The sequence below is a fragment of the Tachyglossus aculeatus genome, chromosome 14 (genome assembly GCF_015852505.1).
Source record: "Tachyglossus aculeatus isolate mTacAcu1 chromosome 14, mTacAcu1.pri, whole genome shotgun sequence".
Lineage (NCBI taxonomy): Eukaryota > Metazoa > Chordata > Mammalia > Monotremata > Tachyglossidae > Tachyglossus > Tachyglossus aculeatus.
This window is the reverse complement of record NC_052079.1, coordinates 50,727,443-50,744,000: the sequence shown is the minus strand read 5'-3', so window position 1 is coordinate 50,744,000 and position 16,558 is coordinate 50,727,443. Positions and strand designations below refer to the sequence as shown.

General features: G+C 49.3%; 1 protein-coding gene across 1 annotated transcript in view; it reads right to left on the bottom strand.

Moving 5' to 3' along the window:
• TAB1 (TGF-beta activated kinase 1 (MAP3K7) binding protein 1) overlaps positions 1–7,548 on the bottom strand; it is a 33,626-nt gene extending 26,078 nt beyond the window's left edge. Inside the window, exon 1 of the mRNA XM_038756102.1 lies at positions 7,474–7,548. Within this exon, the coding sequence (XP_038612030.1) occupies positions 7,474–7,506 (33 nt within the window). The 5' untranslated portion in view covers positions 7,507–7,548. The remainder of the gene's footprint in view (positions 1–7,473) is intronic.
• Between the last annotated feature and the right edge of the window lie 9,010 nt (positions 7,549–16,558).

Sequence of the window (16,558 nt, the reverse complement as noted above, 5' to 3'; positions counted from 1 at the left end):
ATCACACTGTATCCCCCCCAGTGCTTAGAACAGTGCTTTGCACATAGTAAGTGCTTAACAAATGCCATCATTATTATTAGTTGACTCTGTTGTGGTTGTTCTCAGTCCTTCGTGCTCTTCATTTTTCTCTGTTTACCCCCATATGTATCAGGGAGAGACAGGGACAAGATCTTCTTCCTCAACACCTGGCACTTACGTTCATATCTGCAATTTATTTATTTATACTAATGTCTCTGTAGAAAGCTGTGGGCAGGGAGTGTGTCTACTCTGCTATATTGTGCTCTCCAAAGCATATAGTACAGTGCTCTGCACGCAGAAAGCGCTCAGTAAATACGATTGATTGATTTCAGAACACTGAACTAGGCATTGGGAGAGCACAGAGGGAATTAGAGACAGCCTGTCCCTCAGGGGACTTGTTTTATTGCCTTTTTCCCTCCACCCCAGGGCTTTAGGCATCTTTGGACCATTTCATTCTTCACCCTGAAGCCACTCACACCCACTAATAATAATAATGGCATTTATTAAGCGCTTACTACGTGCAAAGCACCGCTCTAAGCACTGGGGAGGTTACAAGGCGATCAGGTTGTCCCACGGTGGGGGGGCTCACAGTCTTAATCCCCATTTTCCAGATGAGGTCACTGAGGCCCAGAGCAGCCTGTATATATGTATATACCTGTATATATGCATATATGGTTGTACATATTTATTACTCTATTTATTTATTTATTTATCTTACTTGTACATTTCTATCCTATTTATTTTATTTTGTTGGTATGTTTAGTTCTGTTCTCTGTCTCCCCCTTTTAGACTGTGAGCCCACTGTTGGGTAGGGACTGTCTCTATGTGTTGCCAATTTGTACTTCCCAAGCGCTTAGTACAGTGCTCTGCACATAGTAAGCGCTCAATAAATACGATTGATTGATTACGATTGATTGAAGTGACTTGCCCAAAGTCACACAGCTGACAATTGGCAGAGCCGGGATTTGAACCCAGGTCCTCTGACTCTCAGGCCTGGGCTCTTTCCACTAGGCCGGGCTGCTTCTCTGCTTCACTTCAATCGGCCCCCGTGCATTGCAGAGTGCTTAGCTCATAGTAAGCGCTTCATAAGCATTATCGTCCCCAGGGTCTGGCTTGAGGTGGTCTACTGAACTGATCGTCATCATCAATTGTATTTATTGATGACTTTGACACCTGTCCACATGTTTTGTTTTGTCGTCTGTCTCCCCCTTCTAGACTGTGAGCCCGTTGTTGGGGAGGGACCGTCTTTATATGTTGCCGACTTGCACTTCCCAAGCGCTTAGTACAGTGCTCTGCACACAGTAAGTGCTCAATAAATATGATTGAATGAATGAATGTTGCTGACTTGTACTTCCCAAGTGCTTAGTACAGTGCTCTGCAGACAGTAAGCGCTCAACAAATACGATTGTTTGTACATATTTATTACTCTATTTTACTTGTACATATCTATTCTATTTATTTTATTTTGTTAGTGTGTTTGGTTTTGTTCTCCGTCTCCCCCTTTTAGACTGTGAGCCCACTGTTGGGTAGGGACCGTCTCTATACGTTGCCAACTTGTACTTCCCAAGCGCTTAGTACAGTGCTCTGCACACAGTAAGTGCTCAATAAATACGATTGATTGATTGATTGAATGAATGAATGAATGGTTGAGCCTGTAGGCAGCAGGGCAGTCAGTCAATCGTAATAATAATAATAATTGGCATTTGTTAAGTGCTTACTATGTGCAAAGCACTGTTCTAAGCACTGGGGAGGATACAGGGTGATGGGGTTGTCCCACGTGGGGCTCACGGTCTTAATCCCCATTTTACAGATGAGGTAACTGAGGCCCGGAGAAGTTAAGTGACTTGCCCAAGATCACACAGCAGACATGTGGCGGAGTCGGCATTCGAACCCATGACCTCTGACTCCAAAGCCCGGGCTCTTTTCACTGAGCCACGCTGCTTATTGGGCGCCTACCATGCACAGAGCACTGTACTGAGCACCTGGGAGGGTACACTATAACAATATAACAGATACATTCCCTGACCACAACGAGCTCACAGTCTGTCAGTTCATTCGCTCATTCATTCAACTGTATTTACTGAGCGCTTACTGTGTGCAGAGCACTGTACTAAGCGCTTGGGAAGTACAAGTTGGCAACATATAAAGACGACGGTCCCTACCCAACAGTGGGCTCACGGTCTAGAAGGGGGAGACAGACAACAAAACAAAACATGTGGACAGGTGTCATGTCGTCAGAACAAATAGAATTAAAGCTAAATCAATCAATCAATCGTATTTATTGAGCGCTTACTGTGTGCAGAGCACTGTACTAAGTGCTTGGGAAGTACAATGCACATCATTAACAAAATAAATAGAATAGTAAATCTGTACAAGTAAAATCGAGTAATAAATCTGTACAAACATATATACAGGTGCTGTGGGGAGGGGAAGGAGGTAGGGCGGGGGGGGAAGGGGAGGAGGAGAGGAAAAAGGGGGCTCAGTCTGCCCAGTTGTATTTATTGAGCGCTTACTGTGAAGCAGCGTGGCTCAGTGGAAAGAGCCCGGGCTTGAGAGTCAGAGGTCGTGGGTTCTAATCCCGCCTCCGCTACTTGTCAGCTGTGTGACCTGGGGCGAGTCGCTTCACTTCTCTGGGCCTCAGTTCCCTCACCTGTCAAATGGGGATCAAGCCTGTGAGCCCCCCGTGGGACAACCTGATCACCTCGTATCCCCCTTCCAGGGCTTAGTACAGTGCTTTGCACATAGTAGGCGCTTAACAAATGCCATCGTTATTATTATTACTGTGTCAGAGCACTGTACTGAGTGATTGATAGAGAAGCAGCGTGGTTCAGTGGAATGAGCCCGGGCTTTGGAGTCAGAGGTCATGAGTTCGAATCCCGGCTCCACCACAAGTCTGCTGTGTGACCTTGGGCCAGTCACTTAACTTCTCTGAGCCTCAGTTACCTCATCTGTAAAAATGGGGATTAAGACTGTGAGTCCCACGTGGGGCAACTTAACCACACTGTATCCCCCCCAGCGCTTAGAACGGTGCTTTGCACATAGTAAGCACTTAACAAATGCCATTATTATTATTATTATTATTGAGACTATGTCCAACCTGATTAGCTTGTATCTATCCCACCACCTAGTACAACGCCTGGCACACAGTACACATTTAAATACCACAATTATTATTATTATTATTACAATATAACGGGCGCATTCCCTGCCACAACAAGTTTTCAGTCGGTTAATCATTATTTGAGTGCCTATTGTATGCAGAGCACTGTACTGAGCTCTTGGAAGAGGACAATATAACAGACCCATTCCCATCCGGGATGAGTTTACAGTCCAGAGTGGAAATGAGGGACCGCACCCAGTTTGCCAACAGCTCTCCCAGCCCCAAAAAATGAGTACAGAAACACCCACCCTAGGGCAAGATGCACACCCCTCCACAGCACTAATAATAATAATAATAATAATTTTGGTATTTGTTAAGCGGTTATTATGTGCAAACATAATAGAGGATACAGGGGGAGGATACGAGAGGACCCGCTGGGGAGGATACACGGTTGTCCAATGTGGGACTCACAATCTTAATCCCCATTTTACTGCTGAAGTAACTGAGGCACAGAGAAGTGAAGCGACTTGCCCAAAGTCACACAGCTGACAAGCGGCGGAGCCGGGATTGGAACCCATGACCTCTGACTCCTAAGCCCGTACTCTTTCCACTGAGCCACGCTGCTTCTCTATCATCCACACACACACCCCTCTCGCCAACATCCCCACAACAGAAAGCATCCACACACACACCCCTCACTGACACTTCCACAACACAAAGCAACCACACACACCCCTCACCGACACCTCCACAACAGAAAGCTTCCACCCACACTCCTTACCGACACCTCCACAACACAAAGCATCCACACACACACACCCCTCACCGATACCTCTACAACACAAAGCATCCACCTACACACCCCTCACTGACACTTCCACAACAAAAAAATCACTCACACACACCCCCACCTCCACCTCCATAACAGAAAGCATCCACACACACGCACCCCTCACTGACACTTCCACAACACAAAGCAACCACATATACCCCTCACCAACACCTCCACAACAGAAAGCTTCCACCCACACTCCTTTACCGACACCTCCACAACACAAAGCATCCACACACACACCCCTCACCGATACCTCTACAACACAAAGCATCCACCTACACACCCCTCACTGACACTTCCACAACAAAAATCACACACACACACCCACCTCCACCTCCATAACAGAAAGCATCCACACACACACACACACATATACACCCCTCACTGACACTATCACAACACAAAGCAACCACACACACCCCTCACCGACACCTCCACAACCGAAAGCATCCACACACCCCTCACTGACACTTCCACAACAAAAATCACTCACACAACCCCCTCACCTCCACCTCCATAACAGAAAGCATCTCCACACACACTCCCCTCCCTGATACTTCCACAACACAAAGCATCCACACACACCCCCATCACCGACACCTCCACATCAGAAAGCATCTACACACCCCTCACCGACACCTCCACAACACAAAGCAACTAGATACACACCCCTCACTGACACTCCCACAACACAAAGCATCCAAAATAGAGGCCTTCCCACATGGAGCCCCCCTTTTCCTCTCCTCCTCCCCATCGCCCCACTGCCCTACCTCCTTCCCCTCCCCACGGCACTTGTATATATTTATACAGATTAATTACTCTATTTATTGTACCTGTACATATTTACTACTCTATTTACTTTGTTAATGATGTGCATATAGCTATAATTCGATTTTGACACCTGTCTACACGTTTGGTTTTGTTGCCTGTCCCCCTTCTAGACTGTGAGTCCGTTGTTGGGTAGGGACCATCTCTGTTGCCGACTTGCGCTTCCCAAGCGCTTAGTACAGTGCTCTGCACACAGGAAGCGCTCAATAAATACGGCAATGAATGAATGTACTTCCCAAGCGCTTAGTACAGTGCTCTGCACACAGTAAGCGCTCAATAAATACGATTGAATGAATGAATCAATCTACACACACACCCTGATACATCCACAACACAAAGCATCCACACACCCCCACCTCCACATCAGAAAGCATCCACACACACACACACACCCTTCCCTGACACTTCCACAACACAAAGCATCCACATACACAGCCCTCACTGACACCTCCACAACACACAGCACAAACGCACAAACCCATCCCCCTCACAGCCGCTAAAATGCCCGCATGCACTGAGAAGCAGCGTGCCTTAGTGGCAACAGCCCGGGTTTGGGAGTCACAGGTCGTGGGTTCTAATCCCGGCTCCGCCCCTTGTCTGCTGTGTGACTCTGGGCAAGTCACTTCACTTCTCTGTGCCTCAGTTCCCTCATCTGTAAAATGGGGATGAAGCCTGTGAGCCCCCCGTGGGACAACCTGATCACCTTGGATCTCCCCCAGCGCTCAGAACAGTGCTTTGCACATAGTAAGTGCTTAATAAATGCCATCATTATGATCATTATTCTCTGGGCCTCAGTTCCCTCATCTGGAAAATGGGGAGTAACACTGTGAGCCCCCCGTGGGACAACCTGATCACCTTGTAACCTCCCCGGCGCTTATTCATTCATTCACTCAATCGCATTTATTGAGCGCTTACTGTGTGCAGAGCACTGTACTAAGCGCTTGGGAAGTCCAAGTTGGCAACATATAGAGACGGTCCCTACCCAACATTCATTCATTCAATCGTATTTATTGAGCGCTTACTGTGTGCAGAGCACTGTAATAAGCGCTCGGGAAGTCCAAGTTGGCAACATATAGAGACGGTCCCTACCCAACAGTGGGCTCACAGTCTAGAAGGGGGAGACAGAGAACAAAACATATTAACAAAATAAAATAAATAGAATAGATATGTACAAGTAAAATAAATAACTAGAGCAATAAATACGTTCAAACACATATACACATATACAGGTGCTGTGGGGAAGGGAAGGAGGTAAGGCGGAGGGGGAGGTGGGGGAGAGGAAGGAGGGGGCTCAGTCTGGGAAGGCCTCCTGGAGGAGGTGAGGTCTCAGTAGGGCCAACAGTGGGCTCACACTCTAGAAGGGGGAGACAGACAACAAAACATATTAACGCTTAGAAAAGTGCTTTGCACATAGTAAGCGCTTGTACTTCAATCGTATTTATTGAGCACTTACTACCCAACACAGTAAGCGCTCAATAAATACGACTGATTGATTGATTGATTGACCGTCTCCACATGTTGCCAACTTGTAGTTCCCAAGCGCTTAGTACAGTGCTCTGCACACAGTAAGCACTCAATAAATACGATTGAATGAATGAATAAATAAATGCCATCATCTGAGAGCTCACCTCCTCCAGGAGGCCTTCCCACACTGAGCCCCTTCCTTCCTCTCCCCCTTGTCCCCCTCTCCATCCCATCTTACCTCCTTCCCTTCCCCACAGCACCTGTATATATCTATATATGTTTGTACAGATTTATGACCATTTATTTATTTATTTATTTTGCTTGTACATGTCTATTCTACTGATTTTATTTTGTTAGTATGTTTGGTTTTGTTCTCTCTCTCCCCCTTTTTAGACTGTGAGCCCACTGTTGGGTAGGGTCTGTCTCTATATGTTGCCAACTTGTACTTCCCAAGCGCTTAATGCAGTGCTCTGCACACAGTAAGCGCTCAATAAATACGACTGATTGATTGACTGATTACGAGATTGATTAAGATTGATTACAAGATTGATTAAGAAGCAGCGTGGCTCAGTGGAAACAGCCCGGGCTTTGGAGTCAGAGGTCATGGGTTCGAATCCCGGCTCCCCCACATGTCTGCTGTGTGACCTTGGGCAGCTCACTTCACTTCTCTGAGCCTCAGTTCCCTCATCTGTAAAATGGGGATTGAGACTGTGAGCCCCCTGTGGGACAAACTGATCACCTCGTATCCCCCCCCAGCGCTTAGAACAGTGCTCTGCACATAGTAAGCGCTTAACAAATGCCATCATTATTATTATTATTACAAGTTGGCAACATATAGAGACGGTCCCTACCCAACACAGTAAGCGCTCAATAAATACGATTGATTGATTGATTGACCGTCTCCATATGTTGCCAACTTGTACTTCCCAAGCGCTTAGTACAGTGCTCTGCACACGGTAAGCGCTCAATAAATACGATTGAATGAATGAATGAATGCCATCATTAGGCGGCTAACGTTCGCAGTGCGCATGCGCGGGCACACGCTGGCGGGAGAGCGGGCCTCCCCCGCGCATGCGCAAAGCGCGCCCTCGCCTTGTGGGGCAAAGGACGGGCTCGTGGCGGGGTTTCCTCATTTAAAAAGTTACCCTCCGGTCCCAGGCGTGGCCTCAAACCACCACCCCCCGACCCCGACCCCGACGAGCGCCGGTTGGCGGGACTTTTTCCTCACACTCTGCAGCAAGCTCCTCCTCGGCGCCGCCATCTTGGAGGGACCTCGGCGGCCGCCCTCTCCTCTCCCCCGCGGAGCCGGCGAGAAGGAAGGCGGCAAGAGAGGCCTCCGCTCCTCCCGCCGTGGAGGGAGGGCGCGGCTCCCCCTAGTGGCCGGACGTCCCCCGCGGAACGAAAGGGAGCCTCTGCGCACGCGCCGTCGGCGTCACTGGTGCCGGCTCTCTTCGTCATTACCGCTAACTGACTGGTGGGGGCAGCAAAGAGTCCAATCCCCATCATGGCTGACGCGACGGCGTTAATGCGTGCGCTGTGACGTCACGCGCGCCTTCGGGGGCCACCCTATTCATTCATTCATTCAATCAATCATCATCATCATCATCAATCGTATTTATTGAGCGCTTACTATGTGCAGAGCACTGTACTAAGCGCTTGGGAAGTACAAATTGGCAACATACAGAGACAGTCCCTACCCAACAGTGGGCTCACAGTCTATCAATCAATCGTATTTATTGAGCGCTTACTGTGTGCAGAGCACTGTACTAAGCGCTTGGGAAGTACAAGTTGGCAACATATGGAGACGGTCAATCAATCAATCGTATTTATTGAGCGCTTACTGTGTTGGGTAGGGACCGTCTCTATATGTTGCCAACTTGTACTTCCCAAGCGCTTAGTCCAGTGCTCTGCACACAGCAATTGCTCAATAAATACGATTGAATGAATGAATGAATGCAGAGCACTGGACTAAGCGCTTGGGAAGTACAAGGTGGCAACATATGGAGATGGTCCCTACCCAACAGTGGGCTCACAGTCTAGAAGGGGGAGACAGAGAACAAAACAAAACATATGAACAAAATAAAATAGAATATGTACAAATTCATTCATTCATTCAATCGTATTTATTGAGCGCTTACTGTGTGCAGAGCACTGGACTAAGAGCTAAGTACAAGTTGGCAACATATAGATATGGTCCCTACCCAACAGTGGGCTCACAGTGTAGAATGGGGAGACAGAGAACAAAACAAAACATATGAACAAAATAAAATAAATAGAATATGTACAAGTAAAATTCATTCATTCATTCAATCGTATTTATTGAGTGCTTACTGTGTGCGGAGCACTGTACTAAGCGCTTGGGACGTACAAGTTGGCAACATATAGAGACGGTCCCTACCCAACAGTGGGCTCACAGTCTAGAAGGGGGAAACAGACAACAAAAGATATTAACAAAATAAAATGAATAGAATAATTGTAGTGCAATATACAGTATAATGCTAATAATAATTTTGCATCCCTCTAATCCCTCTATTAATGGGACAGGGGCTGTGTCCAATGTGACTAGCTGGTTTCTACCCCAGCGATTAGTACAGTGCCTGGCACATGCTTAAGACTGTGAGGCCTCTGGGGTACCTGATGATCTTGTATCCACTCCAACGCTTAGTATAATGCTTGGCGCCGCAATTATTATTCGTATTATACTGTATATTACACTACACTGGGCTTTGGGGAGGCCAGGCGCCGGGTTTTCATCCGGTCCATCCCTCTATCCCGTCTGATATGGTTAAGGTCCGGCATTTTTATTTTCAGTTCTTAGTGGCCCTCTCCTTCCTGCCACCGAGTTTCATGGTTTGGAAGTGGTTCCCGAATTTGGAGGGACTTGGGAAGAGATCACAAAAGTTCTGGAGCCAGTTGGAGGGGGGGTCATGGCCAAGGCCGTCTCCCTCACTCCAGCTGGAGAAGGGCCGTAGGTTTGAGCCAATTTACAAACTTCTGCCAAATGGCAATCAATCAATTGTATTTATTGAGCGCTTACTGTGTGCAGAGCAGTGTACTAAGCGCTTGGGAAGTACAAGTTGGCAACATATAGAGACAGTCCCTACCCAACAGTGGGCTCACAGTCTAAAAGACTGGCACATGTGCAATGAAGAGGTTACCCTGAGGGCCCGGCCTACTCCATGTGCCCTGTGTTCTCAAGGGCCGTCAGCGGTCACCCTCCCAGGCACTGTGACCAAACCAATCCACAGGAAACACCCCATCCTGGGAACGCTCATCATAATGAACAGGCAGACCGCGACACAGGGGAGTTGGTGGGAGGGAGGAAGAAAGGAAAGGGGTTAGGGGAGGGGGATTCAGTGAATTAATTAATAATGGCATTTGTTAAGTGCTTACTATGTGCAAAGCACTGTTCTAAGCGCTGGGGGGGATACAAGGTGATCAAGTTGTCCCACGTGGGGCTCACAGTCTTAATCCCTATTTTTATGGATGAGGTAACTGAGGCTCAGGAAGTGACTTGCCCACAGCAAACTTGTGGTGGAGCCGGGATTCGAACCCGTGACCTCTGACTCCAAAGCCCGGGCTCTTTCCACCGAGCTTCACGCAGAGTGAAGACCCGAGGGTCGCACTCACTCGAGTGCAATTGCTGGGGGGAGCCCCCAGAAAGCCAGGCCTGGGAAAGCCACCCTTCCACCCAACCTCCTCTCCTCCCCTGCAACAAAGCAGAAGGGACAACAGATTCAGGCAGAATAAATCTATTACAGTTTCCACTATTTTAGCTCAATGACTTGAAAAAAAAAAAAAGGGAGATTTCTCCAGAATTCACATTCCTGCTGCAGTCGGCTCTCAAATACCATTCATTCAATCGTATTTATTGAGCGCTTACTGTGTGCAGAGCACTGTACTAAGCGCTTGGGAAGTACAAGTTGGCAACATATAGCGACGGTCCCTACCCAACAACGGGCTCACAGGCTAGAAGTGGGGGTACAGACAACAAAACAAAACCGAGCTTAATACTACAACTATGATTATCATAGCTCTTTTCTCCTTTGCCACCTTGTGCCCCACAGAATTCATCTTCACCAGAGGTAGCTAACTACCTTCTGAGCGCAGGGCACTGTAGTATGCGCTTGAGAGACACACAATTCAATTCCTTGTGGAAAAGGTGTATCTTCCCGATCCTTCTGAGGAGATCTCTTCTTCTGAGGAGAAGCAGCATGGCTCACTGGAAAGAGCCCGGGCTTTGGAGTCAGAGTTCATGGGTTCAAATCCCGGCTCCGCCAATTGTCAGCCGTGTGACTTTGGGCAAGTCACTTCACTTCTCTGGGCCTCAGTTCCCTCATCTGTAAAATGGGGATGAAGACTGTGAGCCCCCCATGGGACAACCTGATCACCTTGTAAACTCCCCAGTGCTTAGAACAGTGCTTTGCACATAGTAAGCGCTTAATAAATGCCATCATCATCATCACCTCTGGATTATTTTCCCCAAACCTTCACCAGACCCTGTCTTCTCATGGTCAAAGATGAAAATAGTCACCCAGCCGGGCCATGGCCACCACGCCCGAGAAGCGGGTCCCAGTCGCCGCTCCGGCCCCCCCGCCGCACCTCGACACTTTCCCAGCGACGACGGTGACCCCTCGGCCATGTCTGACCGATTACTTCCTTAATTGAGGTATTTAATCTTCAGTTTAAAGAGGAGGAAACAGACAGAGAAGATACGTGACTTGCCCTCTGGTCTCCTCCAGCAGGCAAGTGGCAGAGTGAGCGCCTGAACCCATTTCCACTAACTCCCAAGCTCCTGCTCTCTCCACTAGGCCACCCTACTTCCCAACAATCGTATTTATTGAGCGCTTACTGTGTGCAGAGCACTGTACTAAGCGCTTGGGAAGTACAAGTTGGCAACATATAGAGACAGTCCCTACCCAACAGTGGGCTCACAGTCTAAAAGTCCCAAGGTTGGGTAAGCACTGGGTGGGAGTTGCGGGAGGAAATACTGTAGCTACCACGCTTGGCTCTATCAAGGCCCCTGGTATATACCGTCAGAACATCCCAAAATGGGCATCTCCAGCCCCAATAGCACTGCCCCCTCATCAACCCTAGCATGAACTGATGATCGAGAAGCAGCGTGGCTCAATAGGAAGAGCCCGGTCATGGGTTCAAATCTCAGCTCCACCAATCGTCAGCTGTGTGACCTTGGACAAGTCTTAGAGAAGCAGCGTGGCTCAGCGGAAAGATCGCGGGCTTTGGAGTCAGAGGTTGTGGGTTCAAATCCCGCCTCCACCAATTGTCAGCTGTGTGACTTTGGGCAAATCACTTCACTTCTCTGGGCCTCAGTTCCCTCATCTGTAAAATGGGGATGAAGACTGAGGCCTCGTGGGACAACCTGACCACCTTGTAACCTCCCCAGCGGTTAGAACAGTGCTTTGCACATAGTAAGTGCTTAATAAATGCCATTTAAAAAAAAGTCACTTAGCTTCTCTGTGCCTCAGTTACCTCATCTGTAAAATGGGGATTAGAATTGTGAGCCCCATGTGGGACAATCTGATCAGCTTGTATCCTCCCCATCCCCCAGGCCTTACCTCCTTCGCCTCCCCACAGCACCTGTATATATGTTTGTGCATATTTATTACTCTATTTTATTTGTACATATTTATACTATTTATTTTATTTTGTTAATATGTTTTGTTCTCTGTCTCCCCCTTCTAGACTGTGAGCCCACTGTTGGGTAGGGACCGTCTCTAGATGTTGCCAACTTGTACTTTCCAAGCGCACAGTAAGCGCTCAATAAATACGACTGAATGAATGGTAAGCACTTAAATGCCATCATTATCATCACTATTACGACTGAGTCAGGGTGGACGGGGTTTGCCTTCAGTGCCTGGCACTTAGTACAGCGCCTGACGCACAGTAAACGCTTAACAAACACCATAAAAAAAATTTCTTCCTCCCACTGACCTAGCTCTGCTCAGTTTAGAAATCTGAGGCTGAGGACTGAGGAAGGAAGGGGATTTATAATCCCACGCCCTGGCTAATTCTGCCATGTGGCTGGAAGAGAAGAGGAAAAACAGAACAGGAGGTGAGAGGCCAATTAACAGCATCAGCGTGGGCAGGAGGAGTGTGGGGAGCGGAATATAGCCCCAAGGTCCCTACCAGCCTGGAATAAAGACCTGCAGTCTGGCCTGCCTTCTGTCTGAGACTTTCCTACCCTGGCTGGAGGAGGAGGGAGAGGGAAAAGGAGGGGAAAGAGGAAAAAGGAAGGGGGAGAGGGAAAAGGAGGGGAAAGAGGAAAAAGGAAGGGGGAGAGGGAAAAGGACGGGAAAGAGGAAAAAGGAAGGGGGAGAGGGAAAAGGAGGGGAAAGAGGAAAAAGGGAGGGGGAGGGGAAAAGGACGGGAAAGAGGGAAAAGGAAGGGGGAGGGGAAAAGGACGGGAAAGAGGGAAAAGGAAGGGGGAGAGGGAAAAGGAGGGGAAAGAGGGAAAAGGAAGGGGGAGAGGGAAAAGGAGGGGAAAGGGAAAAGGAAGGGGGAGAGGGAAAAGGAGGGGAAAGAGGAAAAAGGAAGGAGGAGAGGGAAAAGGAGGGGAAAGAGGAAAAAGGAAGGGGGAGAGGGAAAAGGAGGGGAAAGAGGAAAAAGGAAGGGGGAGAGGGAAAAGGAGGGGGGAGAGGAAAAAGGAAGGGGGAGAGGGAAAAGGAGGGGAAAGAGGAAAAAGGAAGGGGGAGGGGAAAAGGAGGGGAAAGAGGGAAAAGGAAGGGGGAGAGGGAAAAGGAGGGGAAAGAGGGAAAAGGAAGGGGGAGAGGGAAAGGGAGGGGAAAGAGGAAAAAGGAAGGGGGAGAAGGACTAAATGCCAACTTGAACAAGGGCCATGTGAATGAGCATTACCGTGGCTAGAGAAGCAGCACGGCTCAATGAAGAGCACGGGCTTTGGAGTCAGAGGTCATGGGTTCAAATCTCAGCTCCGCCAATTGTCAGCTGGGTGACTTTGGGCAAGTCACTTCACTTCTCTGGGCCTCAGTTCCCTCATCTGCAAAATGGGGATGGAGACTGTGAGCCCCCCGTGGGACAACCGGATCACTTTGTAACCTCCCCAGCGCTTAGAACAGTGCTTTGCACATAGTAAGCACTTAATAAATGCCATTATTATTATGATTACTATTATTACTAGTGGAGCAGTATGGCCTAGTGGAAAGAGCACAGGCCTGGGAATCCAAGGACCTGAGTGCTAATCCCACATCTTCCCATTGTTTGCTGTGTGACCCTGGGCAAGTCACTTCACTCCTCTGTGCCTCAGTTACCTCACCTGTAAAATGGAGATTAAGATTGTGAGCCACACATGGGACAACCTGATTCCTTGTGGGTACCCCAGTGCTTACAACGGTGCTTGGCACACAGTAAGCACTTAACACCCTTTGTGGGGCAGATACTGTGTCCAACCCGATTTGCCCTGTATCTACAGTGCCAGGCACCTAGTAGGCGCAAGTCACTTAACTACTCTGTCCCTCAGTTACTTCAACTGTAAAATGGGAATAAATGTGAACCCCATGTGATGACGATGATGGTATGTGGGACATGGACTGTGTCCAACCTGATTGACTTGTAATAATAATAATAATAATGGTATTTGTTAAGCGCTTACTATGTGCCAAGCACCATTCTAAGCGCTGGGGGGGGGGGGGGGACACAAGGTGATCAGGTTGTCCCACGGGGGGCTCACAGTCTTCATCCCCATTTTACAGATGAGGGAACTCAGGCACAGAAAAGTGAAGTGACTTGCCCAAAGTCATTCATTCATTCAATCATATTTGAGCGCTTACTGTGTGCAGAGCACTGTACTAAGCGCTTGGGAAGTACAAGCTGGCAACATATAGAGACGGTCCCCACCCAACCATGGGCTCACAGTCTAGAAGGGGGAAGTCACACAGCTGACAAATGGCAGAGCCGGGATTAGAACTCATGACCTCTGACTCTTTCCACTGAGCCACGCTGCACCCCAGTGCTTAGAAGAGTGCTTGGCACATAGTAAGCATTGAACAACCACCACAATTATTACTACTATTGTGACTTCCACAGGATGGGTGGGTGAGGGGTTGGGGTGGCAGAGAGGGGAGGATCTTTTGAAAATGGAATGGGAGAACTCTGTGAGAATGAAGCCCTTAAAATCAATCGTATTTATTGAGCACTTACTGTGTGCAGAGCACTGTACTAAGCGCTTGGGAAGTACAAGTTGGCAACATATAGAGACAGTCCCTACCCAACAGTGGGCTCACAGTCTAAAAGGGGGAGACAGAGAACAAAACCAAACATAAAATGCTTGGAGTCAGGTGGGAGAGGGGGCTGGAGAGTTCATCCGGGTTTGGGGACTTAGTTCTGCCGCTAGCCCAAGCCCAGCTGGCTATCAATCAATCAATCGTATTTATTGAGTGCTTCCTGTGTGCAGAGCATGTACTAAGCGCTTGGGAAGTACTATCCTGACCGACCCCTCTCCCCAGGCCCTTCTGGTTTCCTCAAATGGCCCCTACGCTTCGGCGACGAGGGCGACGGCAGATTCAAGAAATCAGACGGGCTGGGGACCGTCCCTGGGCTTTACATGTTTTCACTTTATTGACAAGTCACCAGTAGTTACCACTTTCACTTGGTTCACCACAGAGATACAGAACGCCGGAAACACGAGATGGGGGGTGTGTGGTCATTTCAATTCACTCGATAAACCGGACTGGACGGCCAAGGATGGGGGCGAGGGGAGATGGGGAAGAGACGGGTGGGGGGGAAGGAGAGAAAGAGACCCGCGCCCACTGGGGAAGATCAGGTGCAGAGTCAACAGCACCCAAAAGGAACTGAACATCCTTCACCATACACACACGTCATATATAGATATTTGTATAGACTTATATCGTACATCTTATATATAGAAAATATATATTTATACTATACACAGGCAGTAATGCTGCGGAGTGGAAGGGGGCACCCAGATTTGGAGCTAGGATGGGATAGAGCTAGGCTGGGCAGCCAGGCAGAGCCACTGATCCTTCAACACCCCCTCAACACCCTCCCTCCACCCCCACGTCCAGGGATTCTCCACCTCCAGCCTCCTCACAGCAGGGCCCGCGGGAAGAAACAGGATCTGGGAGAAGACTGTCAGGGAGAGGGGCGGCAGGGGTCGGGGAACCGGGGCATACCGACGGGGGGATTGGGAAGTCCAACGAGGGGAAAACGAGGCATCTACCTTCTACTCAAGGGATACAGCACGGATGTGGGCTGGTGATCAGGAGATTCTAGTCAATTCGCTCTCACCCTGCCATTTCTCTGGGTGAGCGGCACGAGCAGAGAGAGGGCTGGCCCAGGAGAGCTTTGGGGGAACGGTGGGAGGAAGGAAAGGGCAGGTAGGGGTCTTCAGACCCCCCTCGCCTATACCCTCTTGCTCCAGGCCCCTTAGACTAACACTGAAATTGCCCCAAATCTCAGAGGGACACAGCTCTGCTACAGGAAAGATGGCACGGTGGTTCATTCCCCTCCCACCCATCACTGCCCATACACAAGACGGCACTACACTGAAATTGCCCCGCATCTCAGAGGGACAACAGCTCTGCTACAGGAAAGATGGCACGGTAGTACGTTCCCATCGCTGCCCATCCACAAGACAGCACCACTGAAGTGGCAGGGCTAAGGAGAGATAGAGAGGGAGGGAGAGGGAGAGAAAGACAGGGAGGGATAAAGGGAGACAGTGAGAAAGAGGAGGCAGGGGGAGAAAGGAAGAAGAAGGGGGGAGAGGTAGGAGGGGGAGGAGACTCCAGGGGCCATGGACGGGAACAAGGAGGTGGCAGAAATCAGCTATTTCTTAGGAGGTGTCTGTGGAGACCACGGAATTCACAGACACGCTCGACACCTCTGACTGCAGGTCTCCGGGTGGGGACAAGGAAAGAGTCAGAGGGAGAATGTTGGAATGTGGCAGGAAAGAGGAAACAAGTTTGCTACAGATGGAAGTCCCAAAGGCCCGGGCCACTTCCAGGCCACTGGTAAGGTGTAGACCAGGCTACCGGAAGGTGGTGGTCGAGGGATCGTTCTGACCCGACGTGGGACTGGCCCCCGACATCCTACAAAACCAAGGCCGGTGAAGGACTCCCGTCCTGGAGGGCGGACAGGGGGAGAAGGGGACGGTGGGGGTCCACAAGGCTCTTGGTGGGCACAGGGCCTGGCCAGTCCAACGAGATTTCTGCTAGCCATAAAGAAGAGATTTTTTCTTTGCCCCTTGGGGCCCTGGGTTGGGAGAAGGGGGATACGGGTCGGGATCGGCCCCCTTCCAGCAGGAGGTGGGATTGGCCAGA